Raw genomic sequence first — 16,077 nt, forward strand, 5'->3', positions numbered from 1 at the left:
GTGTGCACATACAAACACCCTATTCCTGGGCCCAGCGTCTGTGGTCGCACGCTGGCCTGCGCTCGGAGCAGTCCGGGCTGCCGCTGGCCACGCCGTAGAGATGCCCCTAGCAGAGGGTCAGGGGACAAGGAGGCTCTGGAAGGGACGAAGCAGTGAGATTTGGCATAGGAACGGCAGCCCAGGATGCTCTGTCCCCTGGCAGAAAGGGGAGCCAGCCCCACGCGCTGCCTTTCCCCCCGGCCGGTTCCTTCCTGCGGAGTCAGCGCCAGCGCCGGGAATTGGGGCTGGCTCCATCCCTGCACCTCCCCGCGCGCAGGCACCCGTGCCAGGAAGGTGGCCTGGGCCAGTGTCCCAGGGTGGACAGAAACGGAGGCTCAAATCAGGGCCGTAGCAAGGTCTCAGAGGCCGGGGCTCATCCAAGCTCTGCCGGCACCGGGCAAACCCCGGGAAAGCAAGGAAGGGACAAACCCAGGCAGGAGAGCAACAAACACAGCCGCGCTCCCAGCTGGAGCGGCACCCGGGCTCTGCGTGCAGGACACGGCTCTGATAGAGCAAACAACCCTTCAGAGGAAAACAGGGAAAAGGATGGGGACAAGAGCCTCAGAAATCAGTGCCAGGCCTCGGAGGCGTCCCCTCCGGGAAGAGAGGCCAGCGCCCAGATTCCTGCACGGCAGAAAGGCAGCCGACTTGAGACAAAAGTACCTTATTTTTAACGACCTGGCCCCTCATCCAGGCAACATGAATCACTGTTTATGAAGACAGGTTTATTTTCCAAGCTGGAATTCAGCCCACTATTCTGGTAAAGACACGAGTGAGTAAAGGCAGCCTTTGATTCACCTCTGCCTAGCGGATGCGGGCTGTTCCTGCGAGACACGTCGACCCAGCGCCTCCGGCGTCCCCTGCCCTGCGAGTGAGACACGGGCAGATCGGCCGCTCCGGGGGGGGTGCGGGCCGCCCCAGCCAGCCCGCCACCCACCAGCGAGCACTTACTGCTGAACCGTTCAGCTCTGGAGCAGCCAAATCCCTCTGAGGATGCGCAAAAGGGCAGTTTAAGAGGCATCGATAACCTGGGCAGTTCCCACTCCCCTTGGCGAGGCGGTAGGGAAAACCAGCATCACTGAGTGGGACTCAGGAGAGCGTCCGTATCCACTGCCGGCTCCAATTAAGGGGCCGGTAATCAATGGAAAGCCCCTCACAGACCGAAAGGGGAGGTTAAACAGGCAGATTTCGTCACTTGGAGCAGCATTGACTTCCAGGGAGTTACTTACCCAATTGATCAGCCCTTTATAAACACATCAGGTGGCATTTCTCAGAGTCATTTGGATGCTCAAAGTCCCCTTGTTTTTCAGTTAGGGTCACTAGGAACTTTGCAAAGCGCTATCTGCTCCACCCTTGACAGAGCCCTCTCCGCGCTGCAACGGGACTCTGGTGTCCTCTCCTCCTGGCTGCAGCTCTGCCCTCCGAGCAGGCAGCTCGGCTCGCCTGGAAGCGACTGCTGCACCAGGCAAGCAAAGCAATGCCTGCCCAGGGCCCGGTGAGCAATCCTGGCGAAAACCCAGAAGGACGCATCTCCAGATACCTTGTAAGATCCTGCTTCTGCAGAGCAGCAAACCCATTTAGGACCGTTGAGAACTGCTAGTCCAGACCCAACCTGTTCAACCCAAGGTCCTGTGCTCAATGGCAGCCAGCATCGGAAGACTAAGAAAAGAATATAAGAAACAGGGCATTTATAGAGCAATACCTCTACTAGCCATGAACTGCTGTGAGGGTTAGAGCCATCCCAAAGCATCCATCAGAATAACATGAGCCTTCTCCTCAAAACGCCTCAGCAGTTTTTCCAGTTTTACCCTGTCTCTCCTGGTTTTTCTCACAGCTTCAGCACTGACCAGCCAGCAGCTATGTGAGACTGTCAGGTTTTGCTCTGCACATAGAGCAAACTTCCAGCCCTGACGGCTGGAGAGAAAAGTTTGAGAAAAAAAACTCAAAAGGTCAAGAGTCCGACAGCACAACTCTTCCCTCCAAAGTGATTTTTCAGAGCGTGTCCAACTCCTGATTAAACAGCCCTCTTCCCAGCAAGACCTTCTCTCTCCTGGCTTGCGGTAACATGGGACACGGCCCTCTCAGCCTCCCTGGTAATTATCTGCCCCACCTCATAAACAACACATCCTGCACTTCAGAGGGAGGATGAGGAGCAGAGCACAGCAAGATCACCAGGGCCTCTAGCATGCGGCTCTAATCTATCCCAGATGAGTAGGCAGGAGAGACCCCAAGGCTAAACACCCGCATGCAGGAGGAGGACTGAAGCCTGCCGTGTCCAATTGAATCGGCAGGGAGGATGAGATTATTTCCAGAGAAGGAATTTGGCATGGATACCCAAGACCATGGCCCTGCTCCTCCAAAGGGGGAGAAGGGCTCTTTGCATAGTCATTAATCAAGACACCAATCTATTATGTCTGCGCTGCCCTTGGCACAGTGCTCCCAAGCAAAAATGCAGGATACGTGGACTCCTGGGGAAGAGAGTCTCCCACTGAGGTCCTCAGCACCCCTGGGCTTCCCAGGAAAAGTCTCAGATTTCTCAAGAGCCCCGTATGTGCCAGGATATAAGAAAAAGAACAGGAAGAGTAGCAACCCCGCCTGCAGACTATTGCATACGAATGGTAAACACAAGCCATTTTGAAGAGTGTTCTCTCTTCAGAAGTTCGGTCTGGCAATAGGAAGAGGGAGCGAGCGGTCAGGCCTACATGAGTCTGCCTCACTCACCGTTCCAAGCGCCTTTCTCCTTTACAAATCACTTCAGTGGCCCCATGACCAGGTGCAGTCCAGAGATGTGACTGAAGAAACCGATAACCCAGCCATCTGTTTCTGCTTGTTGGTTTACTTTCACAACCCACCAAAGCCCTTTCTGGTCTGAGACCTATGCAAATGCCCCATACTTGAGAGCAGCTGACATGAGCAGCAGGCTTCAAGAGTGGCATGGCTACAAGCCAGCCAGAGGGCCCGAGATACATGAACCTTTACTTGAGAGGACTTGCCAAGACTGGAAGGCGTGCTAGGTGAGTTAAAAATATCAAGGGCTCAAATGGGCATAAATAAATCTGAAACAAGCACCTAATCTAAGGCAGCCAGCCACAGCTTCTTGCAAGTAGCAACTAGACAGGAGAAAAGATACTGAGCCTTATGCAGGTGTTCATATCCTGGGACAGGGATTTCAAAACATGCCTCAGCAGATGGTTGGTCTTGCTGATTTCTAGCAACTCTCCAGCATCTGGGAAGCAAAAAAAAGGTTAGCACCACAACTGGGACCACATAAGCAGGCAGGCAGAGAGAGGTAAAGCAGCCGCCCTAAGCGTAGGGAAGTGTCCCCAGGGTGAAAGATGCTTTTCTGGGTGGGGGAAGGCTGAATCCACCACCTGCTGCAAGGGACCTGCAAAGGATTTTCCATTGCATGTTTTAGTCTCAAACCCCAGAGGCTAAAGAAGCCTCAGTGCACTTTAACAGCTGGTAATTCTAAGACTAGTTCTCCCCTCGCCCTCTTCGAAAAATAAATCAAATAAATCAAAATAAATCAACCTTATTTTCCAGCACCCAAACCCAAACCTGCTTTACCTGGTTAAAGTGTTTCATACGAACAAGGCATATCAGAGCCACGCTCCAGGGAGGAAACGCTATTTTTCAGCGCTGGCGTGCAGCAGCGGCAGCTCCAACTCGCCACCTGCCGGCCCAGCCCGCGGGGTCCGGGGCCACCGCGCTGGCCCTGGCTGCTCCCAACGAGTAGCAGCACTCACGCAATCGCTTTCTGCTTCAGGCGCCCAAAAAGGCCGGGAATCAGGTGGGAAGCAAGGGAGCTACCGTGGAGAATATTGCCTGGGCCGCGTAGGGCCGGGGCTCCTCTCGCACGGATGCTCTCGGGCCGCTGGCTGATTTTTCAGGTCACTCGACTTCTCACTCGCTCTGCTTATAAAAACATACAGGCTCAGAGTCCCCAAAACGCTAATAGATCTAGCGACCAGAGGTGCCGCAAAAGCTCAGAGCCCCTGTTCGTACCGTGAGGGTTTGTGGCACTTGAGATGCATCCCTCTTCCTTAATTGCACTTAAGAATAGCTAGTGCTTTGCATAAAATGCTCCCCCAGCCCCTAGGACCAAAAAGGAAATGAAACAGCAGCCAGCGCTCAGCAGTGCCCGAGTTGCAGGGCCCCATTAACAACAGCTTATACTTAAATACCTCTAACTAGTTCTCTGTGGGACACTGCTCTTTGCAGTCCAGGGGAGGTTTACTGCACAGACTACTAGTAAAGACTTTAAACACTTAAAAATAGATACCGCATAGGGAGGGGGGGGGAAAAAAAATCACAGGACATCAGTGCAGCGTAGGGAAAAGCAGTGCAAAAATCATCTGTTTGCTCTGCATGGAGTCTAAAGTCCAGCTAAGTTTGCATGCGTAGTTAGCCAATGTACAGAGAGAGAGAGAGAAAAAAAAAGCTTCTTTAAAGTAAGGGCACCCTTCCAAGAGGCGGGCAGTCGCTGCTGTAGGTTTCCTCAGACAAGACTTTATCTAAACCACAAAGCAACATCTGTCATTACACTGCAGTTTAAGCAAAAGTCATGACTGGCTGGTGCAAAAACAAAACTGTTTAAATGAACACAAAGCAAAAATAAAAACAAGTTGAGTTCACAACCCCCAGCACTACAGAGCAAACATCTCCTAGATAAGCCCTGCCTTAGGAAACAGCACGAGCAAACTGAAATCTGAGGTCTCAGTACTCTGCAAAACAAAGCAGAAGTTGCGTTGTGAAGCTTTATTTAAGTCTAACTTCCGTACCGGGACATTTCCCCATGGATACCTGTATTTAGTTTTCCATGTTCTACATCTATTTTGAAGTGTGTAGGCTTAATTTCTTCTCATTTTGTGCAGGGAGAATTTGGCTTGTATTTATTTTTTAAATCTCCACTTTTAAAACTAATCAAGGAGTTGTGACTGTTTCTCCTTTGGTTAAGGTGCTTATCCTTTAAGGAAAAAAATGGAAGTTTCAATCCCTCTCTGTTTTACATGCCTATATCGGCTTACTGCTTTAAGCACGCATGCCTCAGCCAGGCGGGAATTTGCCCATCTCTGGCACCAGTATAAGTTGGAAACTGCAGGCGATGATGCAAGCGCACTGGCATATGAAAGATGAATGGGGCTGGGATTTTTGGTGGGGGAGCAGAAAGACAAGGAAACGTACAGCATTTCCAGTTTACACTGTTCCCACCCCCAGTCTGTACAATCCTTTGTTCTGCAGCACTTCAATTAAAAACACGTAAATCACTCCTAAGCTCTTGTATCATGTATAAGTAATACTGTTTCCTCTCCCTTTATTCCTAAGGCTTCTTAGGGCATGTGAAACCAGAAGGTCACAGTTTCACAAGTCTCCGGAAGGCCAATTACACGCAGTCCAGCCCCAGGAGCTACCCAGGCACCCTGCACAAGTCTGCTGCTGAGGAGACCCACCTCGACAAGCTGCAACCGCAGCCAGGCTACTTTAAGCAGCAAGCTCGTACTTTGGCACTTTGCCCACTTACACAAGAGGGAAATGCAAGAGAGCGCGCTTGTACCCAGCTTCCTTCAGTCCCTCTGCACAAGGGCTGTGGGGCAAGATAGCGCTGAAGGGAGGCAACAGTTCACATACACAGAATAAGGACTGGCATCTTTCTAGTCCTCCTATTCCAACTCCATTGCTGGGACCTTGCCTTCAGGGGAAGGGTTCGCTCCAAAGGGAGGAGTGTCAGCGCCCGAGACAGCAGCAGCAGCATCTATTTGCAGCCGCAGAAATCCAGTAGTACCAGTAACTAAGCACTGCAGAGACTGTCAGAGAATTCGATGCAGCCCAGGGTGGTACCCACTCTACTTGGGCTAACAACTTCAGGTATGTGCTGCGTGCAAGAATATCTTCTTTAGTCTTGTCTTTGAAAATGAAAGAGTTGAGCCTAGAAGACAACTGTTTTGATTCTTAAAAGTCTGAGCAGAAGCATCAGGGTCCATATGGGCACAGGTCACCTAAACTGCCCCAAGAGTCAGCTCTATTTTTACATCCAGTTCAGCCCTTGCTCTGTCGAGTTCAAGCAGTACTCTATACACCGGAGCAAGGTTCGTACTGCTACTGCCCACAGAAGACGAGCAGCATGGTGATTAGTAAATCTAGCATCTTTTGCAAGCCTAAGACCACTTGCAGTATGAGCGTAATGAACTACTACAACTACTACTTTTCTAGCAGAGCAAACAAGCCTCGCTGTAGCTTTGATGACAGCTGCACGATAATGTTCTGCTGACTGAAAAGAAAGCATTTCTCCAAAGAGTTCAAAAACTTCATTGAAATTCATTTTTTATTTCAAAAACAGTCATGAACTTAATAAATTACACAATAATTTTCCCCATTATAAATTCTTCATAAAATATATTTTACAACTTTTAAAGTTTTGAAAGTATTTTCTCTGAGTGCTGATGAGCATCTTGACTTTGTGTCATGCTGGTGAATAATTCTGTAGCTGCTACAACTGTTTTAAAACCTTTGATAAATCAAACTAAGACCTCAGACACAACAAAAAACAAAAGACAAAAAACACAGAACACAGACCTCAAGGACTATCATTCAGTGTTAACCAAGAAAACACTCAGCTTCAGCTCACATCGAGGCTAAGCACCACGAGAGGGATTTCAGGTACCCCCACCCCTTAAAGTGGCAATCAGTGCAAAGAAACACTTTGGGAGTCAAGAACTTGGCTGCGCAGTTTGTTATCGCGAATTTCTGGGCTGCAGGTAGGCAGCACATTCAGCGTTCGTCCTCTGAAACGCTACAGAGGATGACCAAATGACTTGCAAAGCGCTTTAAAAGTAAGTGCTGTTATTCCATAGGAGATTAATACTTTCAGATAACAGTTGATTCTGACTTTTGGATGGGCAGGAGGAAAAAAAAAAGAAAGTTAGCAATGTATTTTTAGAAACTCAAGTTTAAGATGAAAGACTATACATGACCCTCATTCACTGACCACGCAGAACGCAAGCATTGTAAAATAGTGTTGGCAAAGATGGCAAGAGGTTTGTTTTCCTCCTTTCAGTAACAACAAGCCAAAGCTTTAATTGTACCAAATTCAGTAAAAAAAAAAAAAAAAAAAGAGAGACAAACAGATCTCCACTAGTAGAACAGAAGAATAAACAGATCTCTCCTTGTCATTATTCATATATAGACTCTCAGTCCACTTTTATAGACTGAGCTCTCTGCAGGGAAGAGGCAGCAGCACTGGGAAAGCGACACAGACAACAGACCGTATCCGCAGCCAGCGTGATCCGGCCACCGCAGGCCAGGCCCCTCTATACTAGAGTGAGGCTCCTCTTGGCGGTGTTCAGTAATACCACAGTACGGCAGAGCATCGTCTTCTGATAAGTACTTTGTCCTTCTATAGCAGCTTCTAAACAACCAATATTGTTATGCTTTGAGATAGGAAGGTATATTTGTCTAAAAAAAGAAAAGTCACGGTTTAGGTAACTTGCCTTAAATAAAGTGAAGCAAAATAACACAAACATGGGACTATGGACCCTGGAGTAACTGCTAGACTACGCAGTACCAGGTAAGAACCAGCAGTAGTCTTAAAGTATCAGACGTTCTGGAGATTTGTAAGACTGAGACCTACTGGTTTGGTAGAATCAGTAACCATGCTATGAGACCCTTTCCTTTACTTTTGGAAGGACAACAGCAACAGAAAAAATTACATTTTTCCTTTTTTTGTGCTGCTAATTCATGCACCAGGCAAAATAAACACCAACTGATCAGAATCACTCTCTGGGATACTCACAGAAGCAAGCGGGAACAGTGTCTGATGAGTAAATTCCAAATTGCTAAGGCAGTTTCCAGGTAAGATTGGAGAAAAAAGTAACTTCGGTTTTTGGTTTTTTTTTTTTTTTTTAAACTGACTTGGTTGCAGCTTTAATGTATCTGCCTTTTAAAGGCCATTTTTAAAGTCTCTGCTTTTTCAAAAAGATCAAATGGATGAGGAAGGTCATGCTCCTGCACCCAACAGGAAAAAAGCATTTATTATACCATCACAAAGAAGCTTTTGTCTACCCTACAGTGCTAGGTAACCTTAGTGAAAATTCTCTCAGCATATGAATTTGTTTCTGTGGAATAAGAGCTGGGGCTAAGCCTTTCAACAACTTCAAAGCTTTTCGTCTTACCCTCCATGGTTTTAAATAAATACACTTTCTTAAAAGGAGGAAAACAAATCCAAATATTGGCCAAGGTTATTGCACAAAACTGAAACACCTTTTCATATACTGACTACTAAGCACTTTCTCCCATATTTGAAAATAGGTGTGTTTAACATGACAAAATCATCCCTTTATCACCTCATCACTACCAGGTTAGAAGCAGTGCCAGAAAGAAAGGAAGAGACCATAACCAATATATTGGTTAGATCCAGTTACCAGGAAACACTGTGTTGTAGCCCTATTTTGAAGGATCTTAAAATAATGTCTTCAGCTGCTGGACTCCCTCACCAAGTGTCTACGCTTCCATAAGCCAAACTCACAGAACTCTCCTACTGTAAGCATTCCAGTTGCTACTGGATTACAGATGTAAGAGTAGAAGGCAGGTTATGAAACTGTAGATTAACTAACTAAAGTTTTTGATTACTAGAAGAAATTGAATTATTAATGAGCTAACCAACATGCTAGCACATGATTCCATACATTTGTGGTCTGACTCCCTCAGCGATAAGCTCATTAAGCTGCAAGTGCTAAGCTCAACCATCTCAGCACTTTTAAAACTGCTGATCCCTTTGCATTGCTTTTTTTTTTTTTTGTCTACAAAGTCAAGTCTCAGACCCCATCTTTAATGTTAGATAATAAAAATAAATAATAAAGTCATTCAGTTTTGGAGAAGGAATGCTTCTCATCAATCTTCCTCACCCAGTTTTCTAGCAGATCCCAATCATTCAGACCATAGCAAATAATTTAAGAGTGGCATTTTCTCTATGGAATGCAACACAAACAGGCATGCACTCCCAGTCACTCACATGTACATAAACATATACACAGAAAGCCCAAAGATTTGCACTACCAGCATGCAAACCTCTTTCCATGAGAGTTCCTAATACTGATATAGGAAACTGGAATGTATGAAATACTCCATGACATATTGCTGGAAATCAAGTCTCAGATCTTACGACATTCTGCTGCCAACTTATACAAACAAACATCTTCACATCTTACGTCTATATGTGTAAGACTAGGATGTTACACACAAGCGTATCTTTAACAAGGTGGCCAACTCAAGTTCACATAAATTAAGAAGCTCAAAAGAAATTCTGCCAATAAAAAAACAAACCCTGAAGGTTTGAGCTCAGGCTTGTTTCTTTTACTGCCATAAAGTTGCACCATTAGTAAGACCAAAAGCAGCTCTATCAAGAGACCAACTACTCTGTAGGTCACGTGTCCCAGTTGCTGTCTTTAAAAGCTATGTTGACCAATCGAAGTTCTAATTCAAAAGCATCAGGACGGTCCTGTGGATTGGCAGCCAACATTTCCTTGATCAGCTGTTTCATTCGAGCATTCATCGACTTCTTCTTTACAGGGATGAGTAGTTCCATTTTAGGGTTTTCTAGAAGTGCCTCTCCAACGGGCACAATTTCTGTCCCTTGCTTGACATAACTCCCCAGAAGTTCCTTCTTTGTTTCCGTATCTATGAATGTGATTCTTTCTAACATTGCCCAAATTATAATCCCCAAGGCAAAGATGTCCGCTTTGGCAGTGTAGTGTCCTTCCCAGACTTCAGGGGCCATATAGAAGTCAGTCCCACATGCAGTAGATAGAAAACACTTGTTTACATTGACTGGTTCTTCGGGATTCTGTCCTGAAGCTGAACATACCTTACTCAGCCCAAAATCAGCTACTTTCAGGGTAGGTTCCAAGTCACTAGCATCCATCCTGCTCTGCGATATCAGAATATTGTCAGGTTTGAGATCACGATGAATAATCTGATTTTTGTGCAGGAAAGCCAGAGCGCTGCTGAGCTGAAGCATGAAACTGGTGTTGGTCTTGCGATTAGGCTTTCGGGACAACAGATACTCGTTCATATCTCCTCCATCACAGAAATCCATTACAAACCAAAGGTAATAAGCGCTTCTGGGGTCAAAGACTATTTCTCCTTTTAATGAGGTCTCTACAAGCTGCAACAAGGAAAAGAGATGTCGTAACTGCCCGATGATCACAAGAATACAGAGATATGAGGGAAAAATAATGCATGAAGTTTGGACCTTCTTCTCTACAATCCAGAGAGTAATATATTGCAACTGACGAGAACAAAACCTTATGTGGCTTTCAAATCTTAAATTTGACAATGTATTTGACTGCCTACTTATTTCTCTGCATGAGAGGCATATCAAGTTTCCACTGGGGCCCAGAAGCTAGGGCTACACCTAGATAACAGTATTTTGAAAGATACTCAGTGGCCATTGCATTCCCATCTGTTTCAGCTGGGCAGTGTCCCACCCCTAACAAAGCTTGTCCCACCCATTTTGCTAACAACCTTAGTGAATAAACAGCATTTCAGCAAGTAACTTTGTACAGTGCCAATGGGCTAGACTCGTCCTCTGCTGATGGAGTAGCATAATAGATTTTTAAAACCTATTCTCTGTTCCTTATGCATGATTGCATTCTAGTAAGTGCTAACACAGTATCTCTTAATTCAGGAGAACGCTAATCTACATGCTCAGCTAAACAGCTGTGGCAAGTAATACATTTCTCAGCGTCATTATTAACTAGCTATATTCTGGAATACACGCAATGAATAACTTGGCGGCTAGTTCTAGTAACTGCTCTGTACAAGAACAAATTAAACCACCAATCAATTCCGCTAATCCTGTTTACACAACTACACATTTGCTTCTCCCAGGTGGCTGTTTGCATATTCTGGAAGGTAAGCAAGTCTTTTACTCATTTCTGTTTGTAGTAAACCAACATACATTAAACCAAACACTTTCTACAGGCTTTCAAAAACGAAGGCAGCTACTAAAGCACTTTGAACTGCCACTCCGAATAAGAAAAATTCAGAGGCAAAGTTAGTAATAATCAATAGCTATTTTAAATTATGAGCACAGCTATTACTCAAAACAGACCAACTGAACAGTGATTTCACATCACTCACTACAAAGCCTAAATACGTAGTTTACGTTTATTTCACAATAACTTATCACAGCACAGGAGGAAGCCTCCTTAGCCAGACGAGCAACACATACACGTTCTCCTTCTACACAGGTTTACAGAAGCCTTGCAGGATTCTGCATCTTCATTCAGAGCATTAGATGACAAACTCTACTATCATGTCTAGCAGTGGCAAAGCACCACAAGGAAGACCAAACTAATTTAAAAGTCTCACTATATTGACTTGTTCAGCATATACCAATTAAGCATCTGCCCCAGGGTATTTCAGAAGACATTATTACCCTTTCCCCAGCCAGCTTTCTTTACCTACTGCACCAGTCCAGTTCTGTAAATATACATAGGTTGGGGGAGGGGGGGGGGAAGGGAAGAGCAAGCCAGCCAAGGGAGACTTTATTTGCCCTATCATAGCATACCCTATTATAAAGTTATCTAAGCCTCTTCAGAGTCTAAGTCCAAAGCTCAGTTGTGCCCTTTGCTCTTTTCTGCTCTTTGAAGCAGGAAAACAATTTGTAGCGCTTGTGCCTACTATTAACAGCCCCTGACAAGGCTCAGATCTGAGTGCTACCTTACTAACCAGACACTACTATCAGAAAAGCGTGCTACAGATGACCCGGAAACTCTTCCCACCCCCCTTGCAGTTCCACTGCAGTTGTCTGCAAACTTGCTGCAATATCTCACCGCTTCACCAGGAACAGGAAGGTAAGCCACTAATTTCTCCCATATGAGCCGACCAGTACTATTTTACTCTAATCCCTGCATGAAAGCAGGTCAGCAACAACTACTGAGTTACAGACAGTTTACAAAGGCAAGAATGCTCTCTCAGGCTTGTACAGCTTCCAGTACAGTGGGATCTAGATAACCATGCAGTGTTATCACATGAACATTCGATTAAAAAAAGAAAAGAAAAAAGTCCTATGTTAGACATGCAAGAACAACAACAACAAAAGCTAAAATGATAAAAACTGACTAGAGATAATACAATAAACATTTAGTAAGCTATTGACTTTTAAAACCAGATAGGCAAGCTTCTGTGAGGGAATGTTTTAGAGTTGAGCCAGCTTCTTGACAAGGGAAGGAACTGGATGATCTTTCAGGGTTCTTCAAAGCTACTTGTTTATTGATCTATAGTATGTCTTCTAACTTGAAGGCAACTTAAGAAGACACCTTCAATAGCCACATTGGGGAAAGTGATATTTATTCCTCTGTTCCGTTATTTATCATATACTAGACCTTTACTCCTCTTTGAGGAGATTATTTACTCAGAAAAGAAATCAAAACAGCTCACTGTACTCTAGCAATTCCTTATTATTACTTCTGAACAAGTTTTAAGTGCTGGTTTCCTGAATCGAGACAGTTACTTCTTCTTCCAAGGACACCTCAGATTAAGGAATCTTTCAGAGCATCGTCTCAAGACGTCCATAAATACCTGTTCACAACAGCCTGTATCTCCGTTGTGCGTTATCTGTGCCCTTTCCCCAAATTATCAAAGCAGATTTGCATTAAAAAAAATCTGGAGTGGCACAGCTTCCAAATAGAAGATACAGGTGATAGTTTGATAAGTATGTTCTTCTAAAGATCTAAAATAATTTTTGGATGTCAGCAGTGCATATAGTCTCTCTTAACTAAGCATATCTTTAAAAAAAAAAAATTCTTAGCTACCCACCTCCTTCCCTCCCAGCTACAGGTATATGTTGTTACTCCCACCCCATTACCTCAGCTTCATGTACCTGTAAATAAAGGGAGGAACTGGAGCCATGGGACATCTTCTGCACCATACCATCTTTCTGCAAGATGCACTCCTCCAGATGAATGACGTTGGGATGTTGGCTCTTGATACTGCTAAGCGCCCAGAACTCACGCAGAGCTAGTTCCACGTTCTCTGGAGCATGGCAGCGAATCTTTTTCACCGCAACCCGTGCGGAGGTCTTCCTGACGACTGCTTCGTACACCACACCATAACTGCCACGGCCAACCTCCCGTATTAGATCGTACTTAGGCTGGCTACTCACCATCTTCAAGATCAAAGGTTCTGGGGAAGGGGGAAGGGGAAAAAACCCATAGAACTAAAACTTGTGAACAACTACTAATTTGCGTTTTCCCTATGTGACTTGGTGTAGCGACAGTAGGCCTTCAATTATTAGGGCACTGCCCCTGAACGTAACATCTCATAACACCACATTCGAGTGCTAGAATATCCTAGAACCTACTTTGTAAACCCATACCTGTTGCTAAGGAGCAGTTAAGAGAAGTTCTATCATTTCAGTCAGACTACTAAGATTGCAAATCAGGCCAGTTTTCAAGAATGCAGCAATTCAGACCTAGACTTGTACTTGAGATGGGATTATCACATATTCTCTTGCTGTTTTCTCTCAGTATCTTTTGCTCTATCTGTGCATGTAATAGCACAGTATCATGCTCAACCCATGCCTGGGATATCAGAGAAGAGGTTTAGTTGAAAGTTATGGTTAGGCAATAGCAGATTTAATTTGAAACTTCCTTTTAAGGAGGTGACAGGATAGGTAAACATTTTCTATTATAATTTAACTACAAAAATCTTTTCTGGATACTAGAAGAAGAGGATGCTTCAGAACACCTACTTTTTTTTTTTCCTCCAATTGTTACTATGCTTTTTTTACCCAGGCGCCTCTGAATAATCAGTTTAAGGTTCCAAAGAGTTAAAGAGGGCAACTGATTACAGAAGCTTTTACTCAGTATCTCAACTTCAGTTTTGCTGAACAGGGCAAGGATTTCAACAAAAACTAATATATTGTTCTATAAACAAAACAAGAGAGACAAACAAACAAAAAAACAGTGCCACAAACTTATGAGCCTCTCTACACACTTCTCTGCAAGTTTACAAACCAAAACACAACATCACCTTCATATAAACAAACCAGAATGAGACACTGACTACAGACAGGGAAAAAAAAAGGTTTGGCTAGCCAAACATCACCGGTCAGACAGAACTAAATGTAAGAAAGAAAGAAAGATCACAATTAGTAGATGAGAACTAAAATTTTTTTTTTTTTTTAAAGATTGCTAGTGATAGGTGTAACTCTCCTTCTGTCAGTAACCAGGCACTAAGGACCACATCGAAACAGCCCCTTGTCAGAGGGAGCCTTCTAGTTTTCCCAGTAGGAAGACAGACACAGGTATTACCAGCCTCAGGACACCATCGATGCAGATGTTTAGACCCTTTCAGGAGAGTTTTGCAGTGAACATTTACTGTAACACCTGAACTGCAACTGGCGTGAGCAAGGAATTCACTGTGCGAGATGCAGGTCGCAGGAGGCATCGCACCTGCGCCTGTAACAAGGCTAGGAGGAACAGATGATGGTCTGAAGGGGAAGACCCAATGGGCCAGTAACACCTCCCAAGCAGGGGAGGAAAGCAGGATCCATAACCTCAAGGACGGCCAAATCTAAGGAAATGACGGTGCTACTCGGACACTACCGCACCAGGTCCAGCATGAGCGGGAGACAGGCCCCGTCTCTGGCCAGGTAGGTGCACGCTGTCACCAGGGGGGCTCCATCACACTGCCAGGGCAGCCACCCACCCTCACCAGGAGGGCCACACTCCCACAGCAGCCTGGCCCAGGCCGGGAATGTCACTGGGGGGGGGGGGGGGTCACAGGGCAAGGCAAGGGGAAGCAATGCCTGCTCACGCCAACCCATCAGGCCAGCAGCAGGACAGGGGCAGCAAGCACCAGGCCTGGCCCCGCTGCCGGGCCCAGGCAGGCACCACACAGATGAAGCGTCTCTGCTCCCCGGCTGCCTTGTCAAAAATAACAATTACAGAATAAAACAAGTCACCTTTCCCCTCCACCCAGCACCACCAGGGAGGCCCCACAAGCAGCAGCCACGCAGGGACCCCACCAGCGCCCAGGGGAGGTCACTCCGGGGAAGGAATTAAGGCGGTTTCGCCCGTTTTCCACACCGCTCCCCCCCCGCCAGGCCCCGCGGGCTCCCCGCGGCCGCGCTCACCCCGAGGGCCCGGCCGGGCCGCGCAGCAGGTGCCGGGGCCCCCGCTCAGGGCAGCGCCGGAGGCGGAGCCGGGCCCAAGCTCGGAGCTTCAGTCCCTCACTGTGACGCCCCGGAGCCGCCAGCGCCGCGCTCCCTCCGCCCCGGGCACCGCGTTACCTCAGCACCGCCGCCGCAGCCGCCGCGCTCCCGCCGCCCGGCCGCCATTATAGGGCTCCCCCCGCCGCGCCGCCGCCGACACACCCCCTCCCCCCTCCGGCCGCCGTCGCCCCGCCCCCCGACGTCGCCACGCCCCCCAGACGTCGCCCCGCCCCCCCACCGCCGCGTTCCGCCCCCCCCACCGCCCCACCTCCTGATTGGCCGGCGGCGGCAGCGCGCGCGCGCGCCCCCTCGCGGCGGGGCGGGAACGCGCGCGCCGCCTGCCACGTGCGCTCCTTCCCGCGCGGCTGCTTTTTTTTCCCGTGCGCTCCTCCGTTCGCCCCGCCGCTCGGCGGCTGTCAGCGCTGCTCTTATTTATTTTATTCTGTTTTATCGGCTTTTTTTTTTTTTTTTCGCTTAAGAGAAAAATATGGAGCCTTCCCTCGCCAGGGAGCCTCGCGCCTTTTGGTGCGCTCTGGCGTCGTGCCAGGTCCCTTCCTCTCCTCCGTTCCTCCGGAGCGCCAGGCCTGGTGGTGCTTTTCCGTACAGCAGCAGTGCCGGCGCTGCACGGAGAACGGGAGGCCGCGGCGTGACCCTTCGCATGGCGGCAGGCCCGCAGCACCCTGCAGCCTCGGCCCCTCGCTGCGCACGAGTCCCTCCGGCGACACGGGCAACATCCTCCTTTCCTGCACCATCAGACTGGGTGCAAACGCGCTGCACGGTCTGCTGCGGCCTCGCACCTCCGGCCCCTCGCAGCGTCGGCCTGG

The 16,077-nt window shown here is 47.3% G+C and overlaps 1 protein-coding gene across 9 annotated transcripts; it reads right to left on the reverse strand.

The window, feature by feature from the left end:
- Positions 1 to 4: 4 nt before the first annotated feature.
- PDIK1L (PDLIM1 interacting kinase 1 like) lies at positions 5 to 15,423 on the reverse strand. 9 transcript variants are annotated; one of them, XR_011135978.1, is made up of 5 exons: positions 15,332 to 15,423; positions 12,920 to 13,221; positions 4,045 to 10,198; positions 3,607 to 3,951; positions 5 to 3,265 (listed from the first exon to the last, which is right to left on the reverse strand). XR_011135978.1 is itself a non-coding variant. In XM_068917289.1 (3 exons), exons 2-3 carry the CDS (start codon positions 13,202 to 13,204, stop codon positions 9,458 to 9,460), a joined length of 1,026 nt encoding a protein of 341 aa, XP_068773390.1. In that variant the 5' UTR covers positions 13,205 to 13,221; positions 15,332 to 15,423; the 3' UTR covers positions 5 to 9,457. The 9 variants fall into 9 exon arrangements, 1 of the variants encoding a protein (XP_068773390.1); XR_011135982.1 differs by having other exon boundaries at positions 5 to 1,698; positions 3,220 to 3,265; positions 3,607 to 10,198; XR_011135983.1 differs by having other exon boundaries at positions 5 to 135; positions 3,109 to 3,265; positions 3,607 to 10,198.
- Between the last annotated feature and the right edge of the window lie 654 nt (positions 15,424 to 16,077).

This window comes from Struthio camelus, chromosome 23 (assembly GCF_040807025.1).
Source record: "Struthio camelus isolate bStrCam1 chromosome 23, bStrCam1.hap1, whole genome shotgun sequence".
Lineage (NCBI taxonomy): Eukaryota > Metazoa > Chordata > Aves > Struthioniformes > Struthionidae > Struthio > Struthio camelus.

Bases quoted from the DNA above. Each gene is read 5' to 3' on its own strand.
- PDIK1L (XM_068917289.1), bottom strand. From the start codon at position 13,204: ATGGTGAGTAGCCAGCCTAAGTACGATCTAATACGGGAGGTTGGCCGT. The intron at 10,199-12,919 runs GTACATGAAGCT...TCCTTGTTGCAG, and splicing joins GTTCCTCCCTTTATTTACAG to CTTGTAGAGACCTCATTAAA.